The 19,982-nt window shown below is 56.3% G+C and overlaps 1 protein-coding gene across 1 annotated transcript in view; it reads left to right on the forward strand.

The window, feature by feature from the left end:
• Positions 1-19,982, forward strand: part of COL23A1 (collagen type XXIII alpha 1 chain) — a 351,726-nt gene that overhangs the window by 329,121 nt on the left and 2,623 nt on the right. Inside the window, 19 exon segments of the mRNA XM_030316438.1 lie at positions 2,209-2,325; positions 3,112-3,147; positions 3,532-3,558; positions 4,034-4,060; positions 5,890-5,943; positions 6,474-6,536; positions 6,971-7,015; positions 8,714-8,791; positions 10,838-10,891; positions 11,546-11,590; positions 12,447-12,536; positions 13,361-13,423; positions 13,767-13,823; positions 14,100-14,126; positions 15,081-15,143; positions 15,229-15,282; positions 15,486-15,512; positions 18,981-19,034; positions 19,170-19,256. Of these exon segments, the coding sequence (XP_030172298.1) occupies positions 2,209-2,325; positions 3,112-3,147; positions 3,532-3,558; positions 4,034-4,060; positions 5,890-5,943; positions 6,474-6,536; positions 6,971-7,015; positions 8,714-8,791; positions 10,838-10,891; positions 11,546-11,590; positions 12,447-12,536; positions 13,361-13,423; positions 13,767-13,823; positions 14,100-14,126; positions 15,081-15,143; positions 15,229-15,282; positions 15,486-15,512; positions 18,981-19,034; positions 19,170-19,256 (1,068 nt within the window).

The following is a 19,982-nucleotide window of genomic DNA, read 5'->3' on the forward strand; positions in this document are numbered from 1 at the left end:
GGTTTCTTTACACTGGACTGGAATTGTAGCCCCTTGGTCATGCCCCCGGCAGGGTCAGACCTGAGTGGGGGACATTGAGAGCTTCGGTTAATTTTTTAATTGGGAAAAACAAATGAACTGTGTCTTAGGTGCAGCTGGCTGAAGAGGTGAACTTTCCTATCATGGGGTCCGTGGATTTAAAAAAATGTCCAAAAGGCATTGCTCTCCTCAATGGCCAGAGGAGCCTTTCCCAGCTCTGAAACCCTGGGTAAACAATTACCCTTGCTGTTCCTGACCACTCCGTCTGTGAAATGGGACAAGAGCAGTGTCTCAGCCAGGTGGTCACAAGGGTTGGGTGAGACACCTTCTGGGAAGTCCTAGCTCGTCGGCACTGGGCACACAGCAGGGGCCACCTCTTCCAGAGGCTTCTTCCTTTTTTGGTTACGGGGAGTTTGGGAGCTGCTGACACTGTGAGTCAAGCATGCCCCATTACTATACCCTGTGCCAGTGCTGGGCAGGTACCACTGGGGTAGCAGGAAGTGCCGGGGGCACAGTGATCCTCCCTCATTGTAGGCAGGGCCTCGAGGTGAGGGCTCTGGCTGCCTGAGGTCTGACCCAGTACTAACATCAGGTCCTTGAGTCAGGGATAGGATGCTGCATGACAGAGACTGTGTGGCCCTTCATTGCTCTTTTTATGTATTTTTTTTTAAGTTTATTTATTTATTTTGAGAGAGAGAGAGAGAGACAGGGAGAGAGAGAAAATCCCAAGCAGGTTCCGCATTGTCAGCGTAGAGCCCGACAGGGGCTCAAACTCATGAATCATGAGATCATGACCTGAACGGAAACCAAGAGTCAGACACTTAACCGACTGAGCCACCCAGATGCTCCTCTTTTTAACTTTTTATTCTGAGATCGTTGCAGGTCAACAATTAGTTGTAAGAAATAATACCCCAGAGGGGCACCTGGGTGGCTCAGTCGATTGAGCGGCTCAGGTCATGATCTTACGGTTCGTGAGTTCGAGCCCCACATAGGGCTCTGTGCCGACAGCTCAGAGCCTGGAGCCTGCCTTGGATTCTGTGTCTCCCCTCTCTCTGCTCCTCCCCCACTCATGCTCAGTCTCTCTCTCTCTCTCTCTCTCTCCCCCCTCCCTCCCTCCTTTCTCTTTCTCAAAAATAAATAAAAATTAAAAAAAAAACCAGAAATAATACCCCTTGTCCCGTTCTCCCCCCCCCCCCCCACCATGGCAATGTCTTGCCTCACTCAAGTACGAGCTCATAACCAGGAAATGGATATAGTCCACCTGCCTTATTTGGATTTTACCCGTTATACTCACCTGGGGGGTGTTTAAGTCTGGGCAGTGCTGTCACGCTTGTAGATTCCTGTAACCACATGCAGAGACCCCCTCGTGGTGGCCTTGCCCAGCTACACTCCCTCCCTCCCCACCCCATCGCTAACCCCCAGCAACCATTAATCTGTGCTCCACCTGTATGACATTTCCATGTCAACAATGTCGTGTAGATGCAGCCACACAGTATGTAGCCTTTCGAGATTGGTTCTGTTCCCTCAGCGTGATGCCCTCGAGATGCATCCAAGTTACTGCACGCATCCGTACTTTGTCCCTTTGCACTTACTGCTGAGCCGTGTTCTGTGATATGGTTGTATCCCTGTCGGTTAACCCTTCACCCATTGGGTAGCTACGTTGGGTTGTTTCCAGTTTGGGGCCATTACACGTAAAGCTGCTGTGAACACTTGCGTGCAGGTTTTGTGTGAGCCCGAGCGCTCATTGCTCTGTGTACGTGCCCAAAAGCGCACCTCCAGCACCTAATAAAGCAGGAGCTGCCCAACAGGGAAGGTCCTTCGGGAGGCGTGCAGCGCCCGCCCTCTCCAGGAAGAAGGGGGCCAGTGGGGCCCACGTGCTAGCTCCCACATCCAACATGTCTCCACTCTCAACTGAACACCAGAGCTGGGCTCCAGGCACCGGGAGCTGGGAAGATGGCACATTCCTCGGAGGGGAAGGGTCCTGTTAGCCTCTTATGTCAGAGTACAAGGGCTTGTCCCTTCGTGTGGCCACCAAGAAGCGGCAAGAAGCGCAGTGACAAGGCGCTTCCCTCTGAGCCCGCTCCAGCTGGGGAAGGGAAGGCACGGGCCTGTCCATCTGCAGAGGCTTCTCTCTGGAGACTGGAGCCCCTTTCCTTCCCTTCCCAGTGAGCCACACACCATGTCTTCCAGGGAGACCAAGGGCAAGACGGAGCTGCTGGGCCTCCGGGGCCCCCTGGACCCCCTGGGGTCCGAGGCCCTCCTGGGGACACTGGGAAAGATGGCCCCAGGGGAGCACAAGGCCCAGAGGTAAGAGAGGGCATGGAGGTGGAAACACCCTGGTCCTGCACCTACCAAAACCCTAACCGCTGACCCAGAAACAACCCCAGCCCCAACCCTGTCCCCAGTCCAGACCCAGATCCATGCCTAACCCCACCCCAACCCCAGCCCTCACCCAGACACTCACCCCACTCCAGCCTTATACTTACCGCCATCCAAGACCTTGACCCCAAACTCATTCCCAAATCCTGGTCCACCCCAAATAGAACCAGAGGCCCTGAACCTGATATCGGTTGTGATTTCACTCCCATTCCTAACCCTGGCCCTGAGACCCACATGTGGGCGCTTCCTCCGGCAGATTTACCAAGCCCTGTTCCTCCCTCGCTCACTCTCATTCTCTCTCGCTTTCCCACCTCCAGTACTAACTAGCTAGGCTCAGCTGTCCTCCTATAGTTCTACCCGAACCCCGAAGGCCAGACTTCATGTCCTTCCCCTTCCCCCAACACAGGGACGCAGGCCTGTCCTTCCTGTCCTGTGCAGATCCAGCTCCTCTACCAAACTGTCCCCTCTCAGGGCACCTACTCAGTTGGCTCATCCATGCCTGCTCACGTTGGGCGTGTAACTCCCTGAGCCTCGACGTTCTCATCTGTGAAGTGGGAACAATGGCACCCGCTCTTCAGGGGTTTGGTCAAGATGACACGACACGAGAGACTACTTGGAGCCCCAGCACAGGGCCTGGTGGGGGGAGTGGGCTCAGCCCCTGCACTTCTCATCCCCTGCATCCCCTCCAGAGGCTCTCCTCTTCTGCCCCCTCAGGGTCCCAAAGGAGAGGCTGGACGAGACGGCGAGATGGTCACTACCCAGGGCATTTCAGAGGCCTGGGCTGCTAGGCCCATGGTTGCAGGCCCGGAAGCCCCTGTCCCGCTTACAGCCGCACTGGGGGTGTGCGCGTGCGGGCACCCCTGCCCTCCTGCCCTGTCACCAGCATCAGGGAACCGATGGGCCAGGCCCCCAGCCCCACGTCCCTGGGAGGGAGCCCACAGCCCACTGCACTGCCTGAGATCTGGTGCAGAAGTGGCCGTAGACATGGGGAAGGGTCAGGCCTAGAGCAGGCAGCACAGCCCCGCCTCCTGCCGTCTAGCACCTGGTGTCACCCTTTATAAAATGACCAGAAGGAGAACCTCCCAAAAGCAGCCTCCAGTATCCCATTTAATATTTTCTCTTCTCTTGTTCCAGGGCCTGAAGGGACCCCCAGGGCCCAAGGTGGGTGCTCCTTACTCCGTGTCCCCTGCCCCAGGCCTGGGAGGGATGGGCTCCCTACCCCACTGCCCCCTCCCCATGACAGCTGTCCTTCCCCACCCCACCCCCCCCCCGTCCCCTGCTGTGAACAGCACCTGCAGGGGTGGGAGGGCAAGCTGTGGTCTTCCCTGAAGGAAAAGGGCTTTCATTACTTCTCTCATCTCAGAACCACCCTCTGAGGCTGGGGCTTCACACCCCCCACTTGCAAAAGTAGTGAGTTGCCCAGGATCATTCAGCTTGTGGGGGAGGGGGACGCAGTCGGGAGTGGAGTCCAAGACTGTCAGCCCCAGCATCCGTGTGCACCTGTCTGTGGGGCCGGGATCTCTAGGCTGTCCCCAGTCATCAAGGCCACTTCTCCCAGAGGAACAGGTGGCCTGGTGTCTGGGCCGTGCTCTGAGGGCTCTGACCTCTCTCTTGCACCCCCTTACCCCCTCCTCAGGGTGAGCCTGGCATTCCTGGAAAGAAGGTGAGGGGGCCCCCTGTGGGGTATGTGGGAAGAGGCTGGAGAGAAGGGCAGGGCTCCCAGTGGGGCCAGGCTGGGGGAGGGGGGGGCGACCACAGGAAAGTCCTCACATATGGGTCCTCTGTCTCTGAAGCCAGGATCTTGTTCATTTATCCACTTACTCCCTCATCCTTTCCTTTCCTCAAACACAGCAAATTTTTTCCCAGTTCACAGCCCTAGACAGTGGTTCTCAAAGTGAGGTTCTAGGACCAGCAGTATCCTCAGAGCTCCAGGCACCCCAGGATGTTGTGATTTATGATAAATCCGTATTTAGTCTCCGTCCTCCCTATCTCTGGAGCAGACTCCTAAAACTCATGGAATGTCCTGAGGGATGAACCTAATTTGAAGGTGTCTATTGTCATGTGAATGAGGCGATGTTGGGCCCCCACCTGAGGATGGGGAGTGGTTGCCTGGAGAAACTTTGGAAGGTTGGGAATTTCAGTCCCAGCCACCAGCCTTCCAGGGAGGGGAGAGGGGCTGGAGGTTGAACTGATCTCACCGGTGGCCGGCGATTTAATCATTCGTGCCTGTGCAGTGAAGCTCCATAAACACCCAAAAGCATGGGGTTCCAAGAGCTTCCAGGTTGGTGAGCACGTGGAGACTTGGGGAGAGTGGCGATCCTGGAGAGGGCCTGGAAGCCCCACGCGTCGTCTCTGTACCCTGCCAGATGCATATCTTCCATCTGGCTGTTTCTGAGTTACAGCCTTTATAATAAACCGGTAATCTAGTAAGTAAAGTGTTTCTCTGGGTTCTGGGAGCCGCTGTAGCAAAGCTGTTGGAACCCAAGGAGCAGGTGGTGGGAATCTTCACTCTATGGTCAGTTGATGAGAAGTAAAAGTGGCAACAGGCTTACTCCTGGTGCCTGGAGTGTGCAGGTTGGGGACAGCCAGCGGGAGAGTCCTGGAGGACTGGGCCCTTAACCGGTGCCATCTGACACTCTCGAAATTGGTAGACATGTATCAGAATTAGGCTGAATTGCAGGACACCTGGCTGGTGTCAGAGAATGGCTTGGTGGTGTGGACACACCCCACCCCCATCACATTTGGTGACCAGAACTTTTAGACCCCGTCTGTTCAACAGGCCCCTGGGTGACTCTGACATGCACTCAAGTTTGGGAACCATTGACCTGGAATGATCTTTCCCCACCTTTTCCCAGGCCAAGTCTCCAAACAGCTGTCCCCTCCCCCAGGAGACCGTTCCTCCAAGCCCCTTCATCCTGCCACCCTCTTACATTCCCTTTCCACCACTGCTTCCACCTCCTGGCATGGTGCTATGTGCTTATCTGGATATTTCTTTGTCCTCAATCCCTGTCACCCATTGAGCGGGGACCCTATCTGCACAGAGAGTACTCATAAGATGTTTGTTTGTTTGTTTGTTTTTAAAGTTTATTTATTTTGAGAGAGAGGTAGAGAGAGAGTCTCAAGCAGGCTCCATGCTGTCAGTGCAGACCCTGATGTGGGACTTGATCCCCCAAACCATGGGATCGTGACCTGAGTCGAAATCAAGAGTCAGAAGCTCAACCAACTGAGACATCCAGGGGCCCCATGACATTTGTTGACTAAAGGAACAAATCCCTCTCTCCTCCACCTGCCCATCTGCCTTCCTTCTACACACACCTGCTGACACACGCTCTGGGCTGGCCCTGGGGGACCTGCCCCACCCCTGTCCTGACCCAGTGTGACCAGTGTTGGTGCCAGCAGAGGACTGGTGTGCTGGGGAGCGCAGGGTGGGGGAGACGTCCAAAGCCGGTATGCCTGGCCTGAGGGCTGCAGCTTCGGCCTCTCTCTCCACAGGGAGATGACGGGACGCCAAGCCAGCCAGGGCTCCCTGGACCCCCAGGGCCCAAGGTAGGTACATGTGCCTCCCCCCAGAAGGCCCCTTGCCTCCCCTCTGCCTGCTGAGGCCCCTGGCTGGCCCTTTCCAATGTGGGGGCACGTGGTGATGCCCGAGGCAAGCCAGAGAGGCAACAGGAAGGCCCTGGGCCCCACTTGCACCAGGCGGGGCATCCCATCCGGTCATTTGCCTCCCCTCACACCCTCAGGCCCTCCTAGTTCCCATCTCAGGTGGCCCCTACTCTATCCTGTCCCCAGGCTAGGAACAGGATATCATCCTTGTTCTCCCAAACCATAGAGATGGCCAATCAGCCTCCAAAATGTCTCTTGAGCCCCTGAGCTGCCCTAACTATGCACCAAGACCCAGACCAGAGAAGTTGGCCATGGTCTGGAGTCCCCAGGGCTGGGGAGAGTCCTGAGGCCCATCTCCCCTCAACCCCAGGGGGGCTCAGGCACGTTTCCCTAGAGCCCCTGAAAGCCAGCAGGCCCAGGTAGCCCCGAGCCGGCCCCTGGTGCTCACTCGCTGTGAAATGTCTCTGTTGCAGGGCGAGCCAGGGAGTGTGGGGCCTCCAGGAGAAAACGGTGTGGACGGCGCCCCAGGGCCAAAGGTGCCTTACAGTGTGCGGCTCAGACCAGTGCCCCCATCATGGGGACACCTCCCTGTGGCTTCACCTCCAATTTGCCCTTTGAAGTGGGGAGTCCCGGGAGGGCTTGGGTCCTAGTGTCTCATTCCTCAGGCTGTCAGAGGCCGGCCTGGGGCCTGGGTGGCCAGTGGGTCTGGGTGAGTTACAAGGCCTCCACCGAACTCAGCTTTGTGGCTGTCATCTTGTAGCCCTCCTTCAGTGGCCCATCTCTCCACATCGTGGGGCCAGAGGAGGGTCCCATAGGTGCTCCTTCCATGAGCCCTGTTCCTGACGTGGCAGTCACAAAAATTAGTCCCTTAGGGCCCCAGCATGTGAGCCCTGCGCTTTTTGGTGAAGAGAAGACTGGAGGGGGCGTGGGGCAGCCATGCATAGACGGCTGCAACCTCGTGTCTCCACAGGGAGAGCCTGGCCAGCAAGGTGCCGATGGAGCCACAGGGCTGCGGGTAAGCAGTCTCCCCTCTGGCCACACCGAGAGGACCCAGGGGCCTGGGTTCTTCAGAAGCCCCTGTCCTCCAGATGACCCCAGAGGAGCTCCAGAAAATGGGAGTCTTTTTTTTTTTAACTGATAATTCATTAGCGTTTTTTTTTAATTTTTTAAGGTTATTTATTTATTTTGAGAGAGACAGAGAGAGTGGGGAGAGGGTGGGGGGAGAGAGAGAGAGGGAGAGAGAGAATCCCAAGCAGGCTCCGTGCAGCGTGGAGCCTGATGCCAGGCTCGGACTCAACGAACCGCGAGATCATGAGCTGAGCCAAAACCAAGAGTCAGGCGCTTAACCGAGCCACCCAGGTACCCCTCAATGGTTCACTTATGGATGTGTGAAAACAAGTCCTCCCCATGTGAGTGTCTGTCCTCCTAGAATCTTTTCTTCTCATAGTTAAGCATAGACCTTCAATCTGTCCCCTGTGGTGTTACCTTACACCTGCGGGGTGCCTTGCCCCACATTGAGGCTCAGGCTTAAGGTTCGTCCCCATCTCCAGAAGCAGGACTGGTCTCAGATCTTTTGTGACCAGCCCCTATCAACCCACCTTTAGGTTGACATCCAGGGTCCTGTCCTCTGCTCTGTGGCTTCCGGCCATCACGTTCCCTCATGCTCCTGGAGGCTGCTTTTCTCCACAAAACAAGGCCAGGCACACAGCCTGGTCATGCAGGTGGCCGGGCTGGATTAGGCGCTGAGTGTGGGATTCTGTGTGAACCATACAGTTCCATACAGGCCATGACCGTGCGGGTAGCTGGCAAATGAGGCCCTGAGCTGGGTGTCTCCACCCTCTGCAGGGGCCTAGCCCCAGGCCTGACCAGAGTGTTGCCAGCAGAGGGCAGCCTGGGATGGAGGGAGGTTCAGAGAGTCAGGGCAGGAGGGTCGTGTCCATGCAGGAGCATGTAAGCCTGGGCGTCCGTGTGCTGGTTACTAGTGCATGGTGCGTGCAGCCTCCATCAGAGGCAGGGAAACAGAGGCCCCAGGGTAAGATCCGAGGGGAAGATCCAGCTGGCACATTTCGTATTGATCGTCGTAGCGTTTGGGGGTTTGGGGAGTGTGTTTATTTTTGCTTGTTTGCCAACATCTAAAAATCTGAAGAACCTGGGGCACCTGGGTGGCTCAGTCGGTTAAGCGTCAGACTTGACCTCGGCTCAGGTCACGATCTTGTCATTTGGGAGATCGAACCCCATGTCGGGCTCTTGTGCTGAAAGCGCAGAGCCTTCTTGGGATTCTCTCTCCCTGCTCCTTCCCTGCTCATTCTCTCTCTCTCTCTCTCAAAATAAATAAACATTTTTTTTTAAATCTGAAGAACTTCCCATCAAAATTAGACTTTCTGTTTTCCCTGGAGAACTCCAAGATAAGGCCTCAGTGGACTTCAATTCACACCTGAATTGCAGCCGACCAGGCAGGGGCATGTTCCCTCATTGCTTCAGAGCCCCCTTCCCTCCCTGATGCCCACTGCCTGGGCCCCCAGAGCATTTTGCCAGTGAACGGGGTCCCAGTGCCCAAGTAGATTCTGGAGTATGGGCTTGCGGGGGTCCCACCAGGTTACAGCTCAAGTTACACGGACCGTCGTGCGGGCCAGGTTCCCAGGTTCTCTGGCTGAGACACAGACCTGAAAACCGCGGCCCTTCCCTGAAATTCTTACTCTTCTTCCTGCCTTAGGGTCCCCCGGGCCTCAAGGGCGAGCAAGGAGACACAGTGGTGATTGACTACGATGGCAGGATCTTGGATGCCCTGAAGGTAGGTTCTTGGCAGGGCCGGGATACACCCCTGTTGTTCATTTCCTGAGGGGACAACCACATACTTTTCGTGTTAATCTTGCACTTTTTTAAAAATCTTTGTTTATTTATTTATTTTGAGACAGAGAGAGAGGGAGCACAAGCAGGAAAGGGGCAGAGAAAGAGAGGGAGAGAGAGAATCCTAAGCAGGCTCCAGGCTGTCAGCGCAGAGCCCGACGCAGGGCTCGATCTCACAAACCGTGAGATCATGACCTGAGCAGAAACCAAGAGTCAGACACTTCACCGAATGAGTTGCCCAGGCGCCCCAATCCTGCACTTCCTTACACAAAGAACCAAGGGCAGCTTGGCACAAAGACGCCCAACTCCACCAGGTGCACCCGATAAGGAAATCAGTGCTATGCTGAGACCCACCCGATGCTAAGAGCTGCTGGGAACATGGATTATGTGGCCCCCAGCTCCCCAGTGTCCAAAGCAAAAAAGGGAAGCTCCCCACTCAGGGGCAGGAAGGAGATCATTTCCTGATGTCCAGTCTCAGCAGGCTTCCCAGGGAACCCAGGCCAGAGGGCTAGGTCTTCTAAGAGCTGTCGGTAGAGGTTGACAATGGCACAGCCTGCTTCAAGGAGCTTCGGGAGATGCCTGGGGCCTCTGAGCCCTGTCTGGGGCCAGACCAACTGGGGGCCCATCACCAGTGGAGAGAGAGGTTGGGTGCTAGCTGCTCACGGCTCCCAGGGAGGGAAGCTAGGGAGGGGGAGGGGAGGGACAGTCATCAGAGACCACACAGGGCCTCGGCACCTGACCCTACCTGAGCCCCATTCCAGTTATCTCCCACGGGCCTCAGGGAAGTTCAAGCTGAAGTTCAAGTGGCCGGCCCCAGGCCTGCATGGTGTGTTGCAGCCCAAGGGCACGCATGGGCATGGTGTGCCCCAGCCCCACTTGGAGAAGCAACCTGAGTATAGGGAGGCAGGAAGTAGATTTTGGATGCCAGGCTGGAATGATGCCTCCAGCTGATGGGCATAGGCTGCCACAGTTGGTTCTTGAGCAGAGACGTAATATTAAAAATACATATTATGGGGGCAGGGGGCGCCTGGGTGGCTCCGTTGGTTGAGCATCCAACTTCGGCTCTGGTCTGATCTCACAGTTCGTGGGTTCAAGCCCCATGTCGGGCTCGCTGCTGTTGGCACAGAACCTGCTTCTGATCCTTTGTGTCCCTCTTTCTTTGGGCTCCTCCCCCATTTGTGCTCTCTGTCAAAAATAAATAAACACTAAAAAAAAAAAAACTTTAAAAAATACATATTGTGAGCAGGCTAGCCGGGGAATTGTGTGGAAGGTGAATCAAAGTGTGGAGGGGGGGCAGCTGGAGGCAGGGAGGCCACAGTGGGGTAGGGGTGGGCTCTGGGCCTGGGTGGGTGGAATGGAGGAGGATAGGAAGACCAGAGATGTCTCAACAAAGGTGCCAGCAAGAAGGGGACAGGTTGCTGGGGTGAGGGGCTGGGCAGGGTGCCTCTGGAAGGTGACAGATGAGCCATGGTGGGCAGGCAGCCTGTGGGAAGCCTGGGTGGGAGCGGGGGCTGGGGAGCAGGGTCACACCTAGAGACACCATCCCCTACCCGTGAGGCCCAGGACTCATGGGAGGGGCAGAGAGGGCAGTGCTGGACCACTGTGAGGGATACAGTTTTTGGCCAGCCTTGAATGCCAGCGGGGGATTTATGCTTGCTTCAAGGGGCAACAGGGAGCTCTTGCAGGATCTTGAGCAGGGGAGTGTTGTGAAGAAATCTGTCTTTGGGGGATACTAGCTCTGAAGGCAGAGGGATTCTGGACCCTCTGTGACAGTAGACACTGTGGTATCTCACCCAGTGCCTGTGCCAGCGCCCTGCCCCCTCGCAAGACAAAAGGGCCTGACCTGACAGGGTGGGAAGCAGGCTGTGAGGGTCCTTGACCCTCCTACAGGCCAGCCGGACACAGCCCCGATCCCCAGGGTGGAAGGGGTGAGCTAGCAACAAGGGGGACACTTTGCCTGAACATTGACCGGCTTGACTTTCACATACAGGGTCCTCCCGGGCCACAGGGGCCCCCAGGGCCACCAGGGATCCCCGGAGCCAAGGTCAGTTCACGGGCAGTTGTGTGGCCTCACCCCGAGCCCCTTATCTCCAGCACCCGCCTCCCCTCTCCTCTCTGCCATGCTCACTCTGCTTCTCTCCTGGCATCCCAGCCTGGCTTCTAGGGGCTCAGAGAAAGCGGCCCTGCTCCTTCCTAACCTAGCTGGCCGCCTTCCTCCCAGCCCTAGCTCCTCCCCGGGAAGCCTCATTCACACATGTAAACCCTGGAGACATCCCCAAATCCCATAGATTACATAGCCTGTACACATCATTTACACCCTGCTTAGTCAGCGCAGGAGAAAGAGCCTAAGACTTGGAAATCAGGCAAGATCTGGTCCCAGCCTGGGCTATGTGGCCTGGAATGAGTCATTTAATCCTCTGACCCTCAGTTTCCAAACCTGTAACCTCCCAGACTATAGATTATAGCCCTGGGCTGCATCTGCTCATTGGAGCTGAGGAAACAAGAAGAGCAGGGGGGCAACGCCTGGCACGCGGCCAGGCACCCAGTGGCCACCATCCTGGACCTGACTAACTCCAGGGACCCGACCCAGGGACGCTGTGCTGAACCGGCGGTGGGGGGCGGGGGGGCAGCCCAGCCATAAGTCCCTCTCCAGGACCACAGGACGCTGTAACCCCCCTTGCTTTCTATTCCCTCCTAGGGCGAGCTGGGACTGCCTGGTGCCCCGGGAATCGATGGAGAGAAGGTCTCTGGGCCTTTTTATTTGGTTGGCAATGCTGGTGCCTAGTGTTGGGCTTCATGTGTGCCTGTGTTCGTGCATGTTATGTGTGTGTGCATCCATGTGTGCATCAATGCATGTGTGCATGTGTGTGTGTGTGCGTGTGTGTGTGTGTGTGTGTGTGCAGAGCTAGAGAGGGGCCACGTTACAGAGTGTGCTGCCTGTGTGCATGTCCTGAGTCTGCCCTGAGGCCTCAGGCAAGCTGCTCATTTTCCAGCAGCCTCGGTTCGGTTCCTCGCCTGGAGGTGAGGGTGGTAACAGCTGTGAGAGGTAACTAATTCTGTGTGTGGAAAACAGAATGGGGTGGGTGCCTGGCACAACGTAGCAGAGTCTTTGAGTGGTAGCTAATGTCGTTACCGTTGCTATCAGTACTCTTAGTGTCCCTGTAAGTGTATATCTGCGTGTGATCCTACTGACACACCACAGTGCCAGGGGCGTCGCCGGGAGTGTCTTTAGTGCTGGGTCCCTATGTGATTGGTTGAGAGAGGGAATGAGTGGCCAGAAGGGGCACTGAGTGGATGATGGGTTGTACGGGGGGTTTGGGGGCTCCCACCACCAGCTTCTGAGATGTGAGCACAGGGTTGACCCCAAGCCCCATAAGTGCCCCCTCAGGGGCTGCGCAGTCCCCCGAACCCCACCTCTCCACGCACTGGCCCACCCTGCACCCCGTCTTCATTCGGGCTCCTCATTGCACTTACCTGGACCAGGGGCCCAGGATAAAGAAGTGGGGGTCTGGCCTGGCCAGGACTAAGCTCTGGGAACCCGCTGGGGTGGGGAAGGGAGCCTGCTAGCCTCACCAACCCCTTGTTCTTGTGGCTCACAGGGTCCCAAAGGAGCTAAAGGCGACCCAGGAGAGGTGGGGCCGGCCGGACCCAAAGGGGAGGCGGGCGAGATGGGCCTGTCGGGCCTCCCGGTAGGTGTGGCTGGGTCCCCCCTGTTTCCCCACGTGGGGCTCTAAGGCAAATGCATGCCCACCACAGCAGCTACAGGGGCGGGAGGGGGGCAGCTGGGGCCCTGCCAGCACCACCACCACCACCCCCAGCCCAGGGTCACCGAGCCTTTGAAAGGAAGCTCTGACAGCCCATGCTGCTCAGACCCTCTGAGCCCCATCTCCTCCTCCATATAATGACTTACCACCTGCTTCCCGAGGCCTCCGCAAAGGTGGAGCCCAGCTGGCGGGTGGTTAGGTCACACACGCTGACCGCTCAAGTTCGCATCCAGCTCTGTCTCCTGCTGACTCTGGAACCCTGCACGAGCATCCTAAGCCCCCTGGGCCTCCATTTCCTCACCTCCAAAATGGGGGTGATAATCTCCACTTGTGAGGGCATGCACGACAGGCCTGAGAAGGGTGGCTGGCGGGTGATAAATGCCCACTATCTATCACCGTCATAGTGGCTGGACCGGAAGAGTTTGGGGTTCAAGCAGCCCCCAGATGCCACCTCTTCACGTCTGGTGTCCATCCATGAGGCTCCCTCAGCTAGAGAGGTGGTACCAGGTTTGAACCCGGGTCTTTGCTTCCAGAGCCCACAATTTATACCACTATCAGTGTGCTCTCCCCAAACCCCCTGTGCTGGGCACCCGGAGCGTGTCACTGATTCAGGGAAAATACTTCAAGCTACAAAGGCCAACTCACTGCTGAGGCTGGAGGCCTCATGGGGAAGGCAGGGGAAGTGCTGACCACCATGGTGGGGATTTTGATGATGGACGGAAAGGGCTGAAGGCCATCCTGTCCTGCAGGGCGCCGACGGCCCCAAGGGGGAGAAGGGAGAGTCGGCATCTGACAACCTACGGGAGAGCCTGGTAAGGGGGCTGTTGAGGACCAGGGTCCTAGCTTAGACCGGCTGCGGCCCCAAACCTTGGGACAGAAAGGCCACCTGGCCTGAGCCAACCAAAGGGCAGCAAGGGAGGGGGAGGGGGAGCCTCGGCTGTGTCCTCCAACTGAGGCCCCTCTGAGAACCCAAAGGCCAGCCCCTTGGCTCCCCACTAGGCAGTGTGCCCTTCTGGGGGCAGGAAGGAGACTCGGCCCAGTGGCTCAGGGCCCAGCACCCCCAGGAGTGCTCATCCAATATGTTCAAGTATGGGTGGGTGACATATGACGGGGGGAGGGGTGGTGGTGACTAATCCACCTCTGACTGCTTCCTAGGCTCAGATCATAGTGGAGCCAGGGCCCCCAGGCCCCCCTGGTCCCCCAGGCCCCATGGTAAGAGCATTTGGCTTAAAGTAGCTGGGACATGCAGAGGGTGGTGAGCCCAGGCCTAGAGCTGTGGCCCAGGGGATGACGGGATTTCTCGGTGGGGAAGGGGCCACATCAAGCAATATGGCAGAGCCTGGGTCTGGGCTTGGGAGGCCACAGAGGTCAGGGCCATGGAGACCAGTGAGTGGCCCATGAGCCTTTGCGACCCACTGTAAGAGGAACCTGGCTCCGAGCACTGGACCCAGCCCGATGGCATTTCTGATTTGCTCTCTCCTCCTCCAGGGCCTTCAGGGAATCCAGGGTCCCAAGGTGAGTTGTGGGGCATGGGTGGAAACCCCCCTACTCACTTCAGACCCACAGCCTGGACAGTTCCAGAAAGCCTTGCTAATGGGCAGTGAGGGCCCCACACTGGGCTCCAGACCAGCTCCGCATTATCCCAGGGCCTGAATGTTCAGAATCCCCTGGAGTACAACCTCCCTGATGTCCTTGGAGCCAGCGTCCCCTGCCCCCCACTGGGGCTCTGTCCCCCTGCCCAAGCACTAGTCTGCTGCCTCATGCACACATCCGTCTTAACTGCCCCCAGCCTGGACATGAAGTCTTGGGCGTCGTGTGTATTACATAATGTCGTGTCCTCTGCTCTTAAATTAAAACCGTGAATGTGGCCTGCCCACGTGCCCTGCCTGGAGGAGGCCAGCTGGCCTCCCTGTTTGCCATGCCTGGCTTCTCTCTCATGCGCCCTGGGGGAGAGACTACCTCTCCATTCTCCCAGCCGGTGGGACTTGGTCATGATTCCCACCAGCTGAGTGGGGCCAAGCATGTGGCCAACCAGATGGGCTGCTTCTGGTTCTGTTTTGTCCCAAGGGCCTCCCCAGATCGTGTTTAGAAGAGGCAGCTTCTGTTAGGGATGAGGTCCAAGGCTGGGGCTCAGAAACCCAACTGGTCCTCAGCTCTGCTGCTTCTTGGCTGTGTGGCTGGGCCCGTCCCTGCCCCTCTCTTGCCTCTATTTTCTCATCTGTGAAATGGATGTGACCGCAACCATCTCCCATGATTACCGAGGCACCCATGGGTGGGGAAGGGTAAAGTGCACACACTCATAGTTCATTCCGATTATGTGCACTGGAAGGAAGCTAGGGTCAAGTCCCTGAGAGCCTAGAGTCTGTCCCTCTGCCCTGCATCCCTGCCTGTCACTGAGGCCCCAAGCTTTCCTGTCCTGCTGTCTGTCTGACCCCTCCCCACTGACTGCTGTCTCCTCTTGGCTTGCAGGGCTTGGACGGAGCAAAGGGAGAGAAGGGCGTGTCAGGGGAGAGAGGCCCCAGCGGCCTGCCTGTGAGTGTCATGAGCCTTGTCCATCCTTCCAGGCTGCTAATTCCTATAACTGTCATGCTTCTTGACCCATTCCTTTTCCACCCAGGGGCCAGCTGGCCCGCCGGGCCTTATTGGACTGCCAGGAACCAAAGGAGAGAAGGTAACCACCCTCCTTTAACGCCCCCCAAGTATGGCCACATGTTTGTTGTGTCGCTCGGCCTTGGTGGCTCAACCCCTGACACCACACTGTCCCGGGGCCAGAAATCGGGCTTGAGGACAATTCACAAGTCTGCACATCCCAGCCATTAGTGCTCCCGGCACCCCCTCCCCAGCCCCCTCACATCTTTCTTTGTCTCTCCTCAGGGAAGACCCGGGGAGCCGGGCCTGGATGTAAGTATCTCATCATTCCCTGTAATCAGGCTCTTCTTGTGTGTAGCTTCTGACCCCGTGCTGGCCATACAGTCACCTGATCTGCGACTTGGATGTGACTCCAAGGTTTAAACTCCAGGGTTGAAACTCCTCCAGGGTTGAAACTCCAAGTTCCCCCTGTGTCCTCAATGCCAAGTCTAGTTCATAGCCCAGAGTAGGTACTTGATGGGTGGATGATGGGTGGATGGACCGATGGATCGATGATGGATATATGGATGATAGTGGATGGACAGATGGACAGATGGATGGGTGATAGGTGGATGGATGTTGGATATATGGATGATAGATAGGTGGGTGATGGATAAATGGATAGAAGGATGATGCATTGGGGCGCCTGAGTGGCTCAGTCCGTTGAGCTTTCGACTTCAGCTCAGGTCATGATCTTGCAGTTTGTGGGTTCAAGTCCTGCATCAGGCTCTGTGCTGACAGCCTGGAGCCTGCTTTGGATTCTGTGTCATCCTGTGTCATTCTGTGTCATTTAAAAATTGCACTGTTGCAATATCCTAGTGAGAGATGCTGAAGCTTCAGCTAGACATTACTGAGGGAAGAAGAGGAGAGGAAGTATTAGCTCGAGGTTGATTGGATCTTTGAGTGGCCAACAACAGAGAACAGTTTAAACTGGCTTACACTGGGGTGCCTGGGTGGCTCAGTTAAGTGTCCGACTTCAGCTCAGGTCATGATCTCGCGGTCCGTGAGTTCGAGCCCCATGTCGGGCTCTGTGCTGACAGCTCTGAGCCTAGAGCCTGCTTCAGCTTCTGTGTCTCCCTCTCTCTTTCTGCCCCTCCCCTGCTTACATTCTGTCTCTCAAAAATAAACATTAAAAAATATTTAACTGGCTTAAACTGCTTACTAACTGAAAAATCCAAGGGTGCCTGCGTGGCTCAGTCAGTTGTGTGTCTGACTCTTGATCTCGGCTCAGGTCATGATCCCAGGGTCGTGGGATCAAGCCCCACCTGGGGCTCCACACTGAGCATGGAGCCTGCTTGGAATTCTCTGTGTCTCTCTTTCTCCCTCTGCCCCTCGCCCCCACTTGTGCACACTCTCTAAAATTTAAAAAAATCCAGAGGGACAGTGCGTGGAACCACACAACCCACCTCTCCTCCCATCTGTGCTTTCTTTGTTGGGGTGTCATTTCAAGTTACATGTGGTAATGAGGTAGAGGCAATAGCCCCAAACCCTGGAGAAAGACCATTTGCCTCACTCTGTATTCTTTTAGAAAAGTCTCATCACCTCTCTCTGGCCCCAGTTGGGTCAATGCTGAAACATGACTTGCCGTGAGAAATGCAGCGCCCTGATTGGCCAGCCCTGGTCACATCCTCCCTCCTGGAGCTGGAAGTGGAGTCAGTGGGTTATAAGAAGGGAGGGTGGCTCCCAGGAAAATCAGGTGGCTCTTGCAAGGGCAATGGTGACCAGATGTAGGGCTGCACGGACTCTGGTGTCCACCCTAGGCTTTAAGGAGAGAATGTCACCTGGGAGAGCAAGTATAGACACAGAATTTCTGATTGGGAAGATGATGCTCCATCCACGAAAAGGGTCCAGAGAAGACACCAATGCTGAATCCAGTTCAGGCTCTGTCAGGGAGGTAGTGGAGCTAAAGAGACCGGGCCACCAGCGGTGTGGCCATGGCTGCCTTCTGGGAGGCCTGGAGCTGAGCTCAGAGCCCACCGGCTCTACCTGGCAAGCCTCTGGCCCTGCGCCCACTCCATCAGGCCCACCAGACATGGGGAGTGTGCTCAGAAGCCTTCCCTGACCTCACACCTGGATAGAACAGCCCCTCTCCCTCGGACCTCATGGCATCTGGTTCATCCTGTGTCACTGAGCATAGACCATCATCTTCTATATCCTCTTGCCTGCCATGTTAGACCGTGAGGGAAGTGTCACATTTGTAACTGCATTTGTAACTGTTTTAATTTGTGGAGGTGACTGAGGACACAGTTTGGCCAATGCCATTGGAAGAAAAATATGTTACTTATGTTTCCCAAGGGAAGGGCTCACTCACTAGGCAGGGCCACATGGGGAAGCACCGGGTTTGATCCAGAGGTAGAAGGGAGTGGGGGGCAGCTTAAGCCAGAGCTTTTACTGGGGCTTCCTTGGGACAGGCAAGACAGAGCAGGAGAGACACTTGAGGATTAGTTAGTATGAATAATCTGGGCAGGCTCCGGGCTGTAGGGGTGGTCCCTAGTTTCCTGCTACCTGCCCTTGGGATGATTTTGGGCCTTGGGATGATTTCAGCTTGCTGTGTGAGAGGCAGATAAAGGGAGTGATTTCGGGATTTTCGGTTTACATATAAAAGGTGTGCCCTCACGCCAGCCCTTTGCTGTTTCCAAAACTCAACATGAGGGAGGGGCAGCCTCTTCCTAGCCAGCAAAATTTTTAAGATGTCAAAACATAAGACACAGAAAATAAAGGGGGGGGGGGGAACACATCAAATCTGTTTCTCTGTCCTCAGTATCCAGCCCACAGCCCAGTTCCTAGTGGATGCTTAGAAATGTCGATTGTGGGGCGCCTGGGTGGCGCAGTCGGTTAAGCGTCCGACTTCAACCAGGTCACGATCTCGCGGTCCGTGAGTTCGAGCCCCGCGTCGGGCTCTGGGCTGATGGCTCAGAGCCTGGAGCCTGTTTCCGATTCTGTGTCTCCCTCTCTCTCTGCCCCTCCCCCATTCATGCTCTGTCTCTCTCTGTCCCAAAAATAAATAAACGTTGAAAAAAAAAATTTTTAAAAAAAATAAAAATAAAAATAAAAAAAAAAAAAAAAAAAGAAATGTCGATTGCAGGGGCACATGGGTGGCTCAGTTGGTTAAGCGTCTGACTCTTGGTTTCGGCTCAGGTCATAATCTCACGGTTCGTGAGTTCGAGCCCCACATCGGGCTCCACACTGACGGTGTGGAGCCTGCTTGGGATTCTCTCTCTCCCTCTTTCTCTGCCCCTTCCCTGCCCGTGCTCTTTCTCAAAATAAATAAAAACTTTTAAAAAGTTTTAAAAAAATGTTGGTTGCATGGGTGGATGGACAGATGGATGAATGGGTGGGTAGAGGTGGGTAAGAGATTAAGCCAAAGGCTCAACAAAGGTCACCATTTCTGAGTCCACCAAAGATAGTGACATAAACTTCCACAAGTTTCCTGGGTCTCTGTCCCTAGCCAAGCTAGGGCCAGTGCCAGCAGCATGTGACAGTGACGTGCGAGAGAAAGCCCCCTGCCTGAGGGCTTCTGTCCAGAGACACCGCCAGTGTTCTCTTTTGGAGGAAGCAGTGCTAGCGTCCTGAATGTATGCTTTTCTTGAAATCAGCCTCGTGCCGAACATACGTGTCACCGAGGAGTTGAGTGGGGCCAGCGGGTACCACAGATTTGCATGGGGAAGGGGCAGTGATGGAGGCACAGAGATGAACAGATACAGGACCAAACCTCAAACCTCATTTTATTCCTTTTTCCAGGGTTTCCCTGGACCCCGAGGAGAGAAAGGTGACCGGAGCGAACGTGGAGAGAAGGTGGGGGTCGGTGGAGGCTGGGATGGGGGCGCAGCAGGGCAGGGGTGGCTGCCAGCTGGAGGCCCATCCCTCTGAGAGGGGAGGAGGGTCCTGAACCTGGCAGCCTTGGCCACACCCATCTCCTTCCTTGTGCAGGGGGAGCGAGGAGTCCCGGGCCGGAAAGGTGTGAAGGGCCAGAAGGGTGAGCCGGGACCGCCAGGCCTGGACCAGCCGTGTCCCGTGGTATGTGTCAGGGCAGAACGGGAGCCCCAACCCAGGTCTTTGCCGCCTCAGGCCAGGGTCAGGCCAACGTCTTCCCTGTCCTCAGAGCTCACTCACAAGCCCCAGAGACCACCACAGCTGTCACTGCCATCATGGAGGCACCTCTCTCATTCTGGTCCTGACTCCCCACCCTGAGCGTGCCTCAGGGGGACCCACCCCCTCAGTGTTTGCCAGGGTCACTGCCCATCTCTTTTCAGCTTCCTTGGTGCTACAGAGGATTAGGACACCCTCACCTCTCTGGGTGGGTGTCCCTTGCTGGTATGGGTGGCCCCATGCAGCCCCTGCACCCCCTCTGCATGCCCCAAAGTCCCTCCCTGCTCCCCACACCTTCCTCCTTTCCTTCTCTCTCACGTCAGCCCCTGAGGCCCACTGGACTGCAGGCCAGAAATTACCACAGTTCACTCCCCTCCCCGGAAGGCTGGGAGGGTCCACACGTGACACTCTTCCATGGAGCTCACAAAAGACAGGAAAGGGAAAACAGGGACCTTCCACACTAAGACTGAGCAGATGTTCATACCTGGCCACCCGGCCATGAGGGGTCCTGGCTGCCTTTCAAAGGGGGATCAGGGTGAGGGACCCCAGATGCCCAGCCCTCTGACTGCCCGTGAGTCACACCAGCCCTCTGGTTCCTCAGTCTCCTCATCCAAGCAGTGGGGGTACTAGGCCCTGCCTCTAGGGCCACTAGGT

The sequence above is a fragment of the Lynx canadensis genome, chromosome A1 (genome assembly GCF_007474595.2).
Source record: "Lynx canadensis isolate LIC74 chromosome A1, mLynCan4.pri.v2, whole genome shotgun sequence".
NCBI lineage: Eukaryota > Metazoa > Chordata > Mammalia > Carnivora > Felidae > Lynx > Lynx canadensis.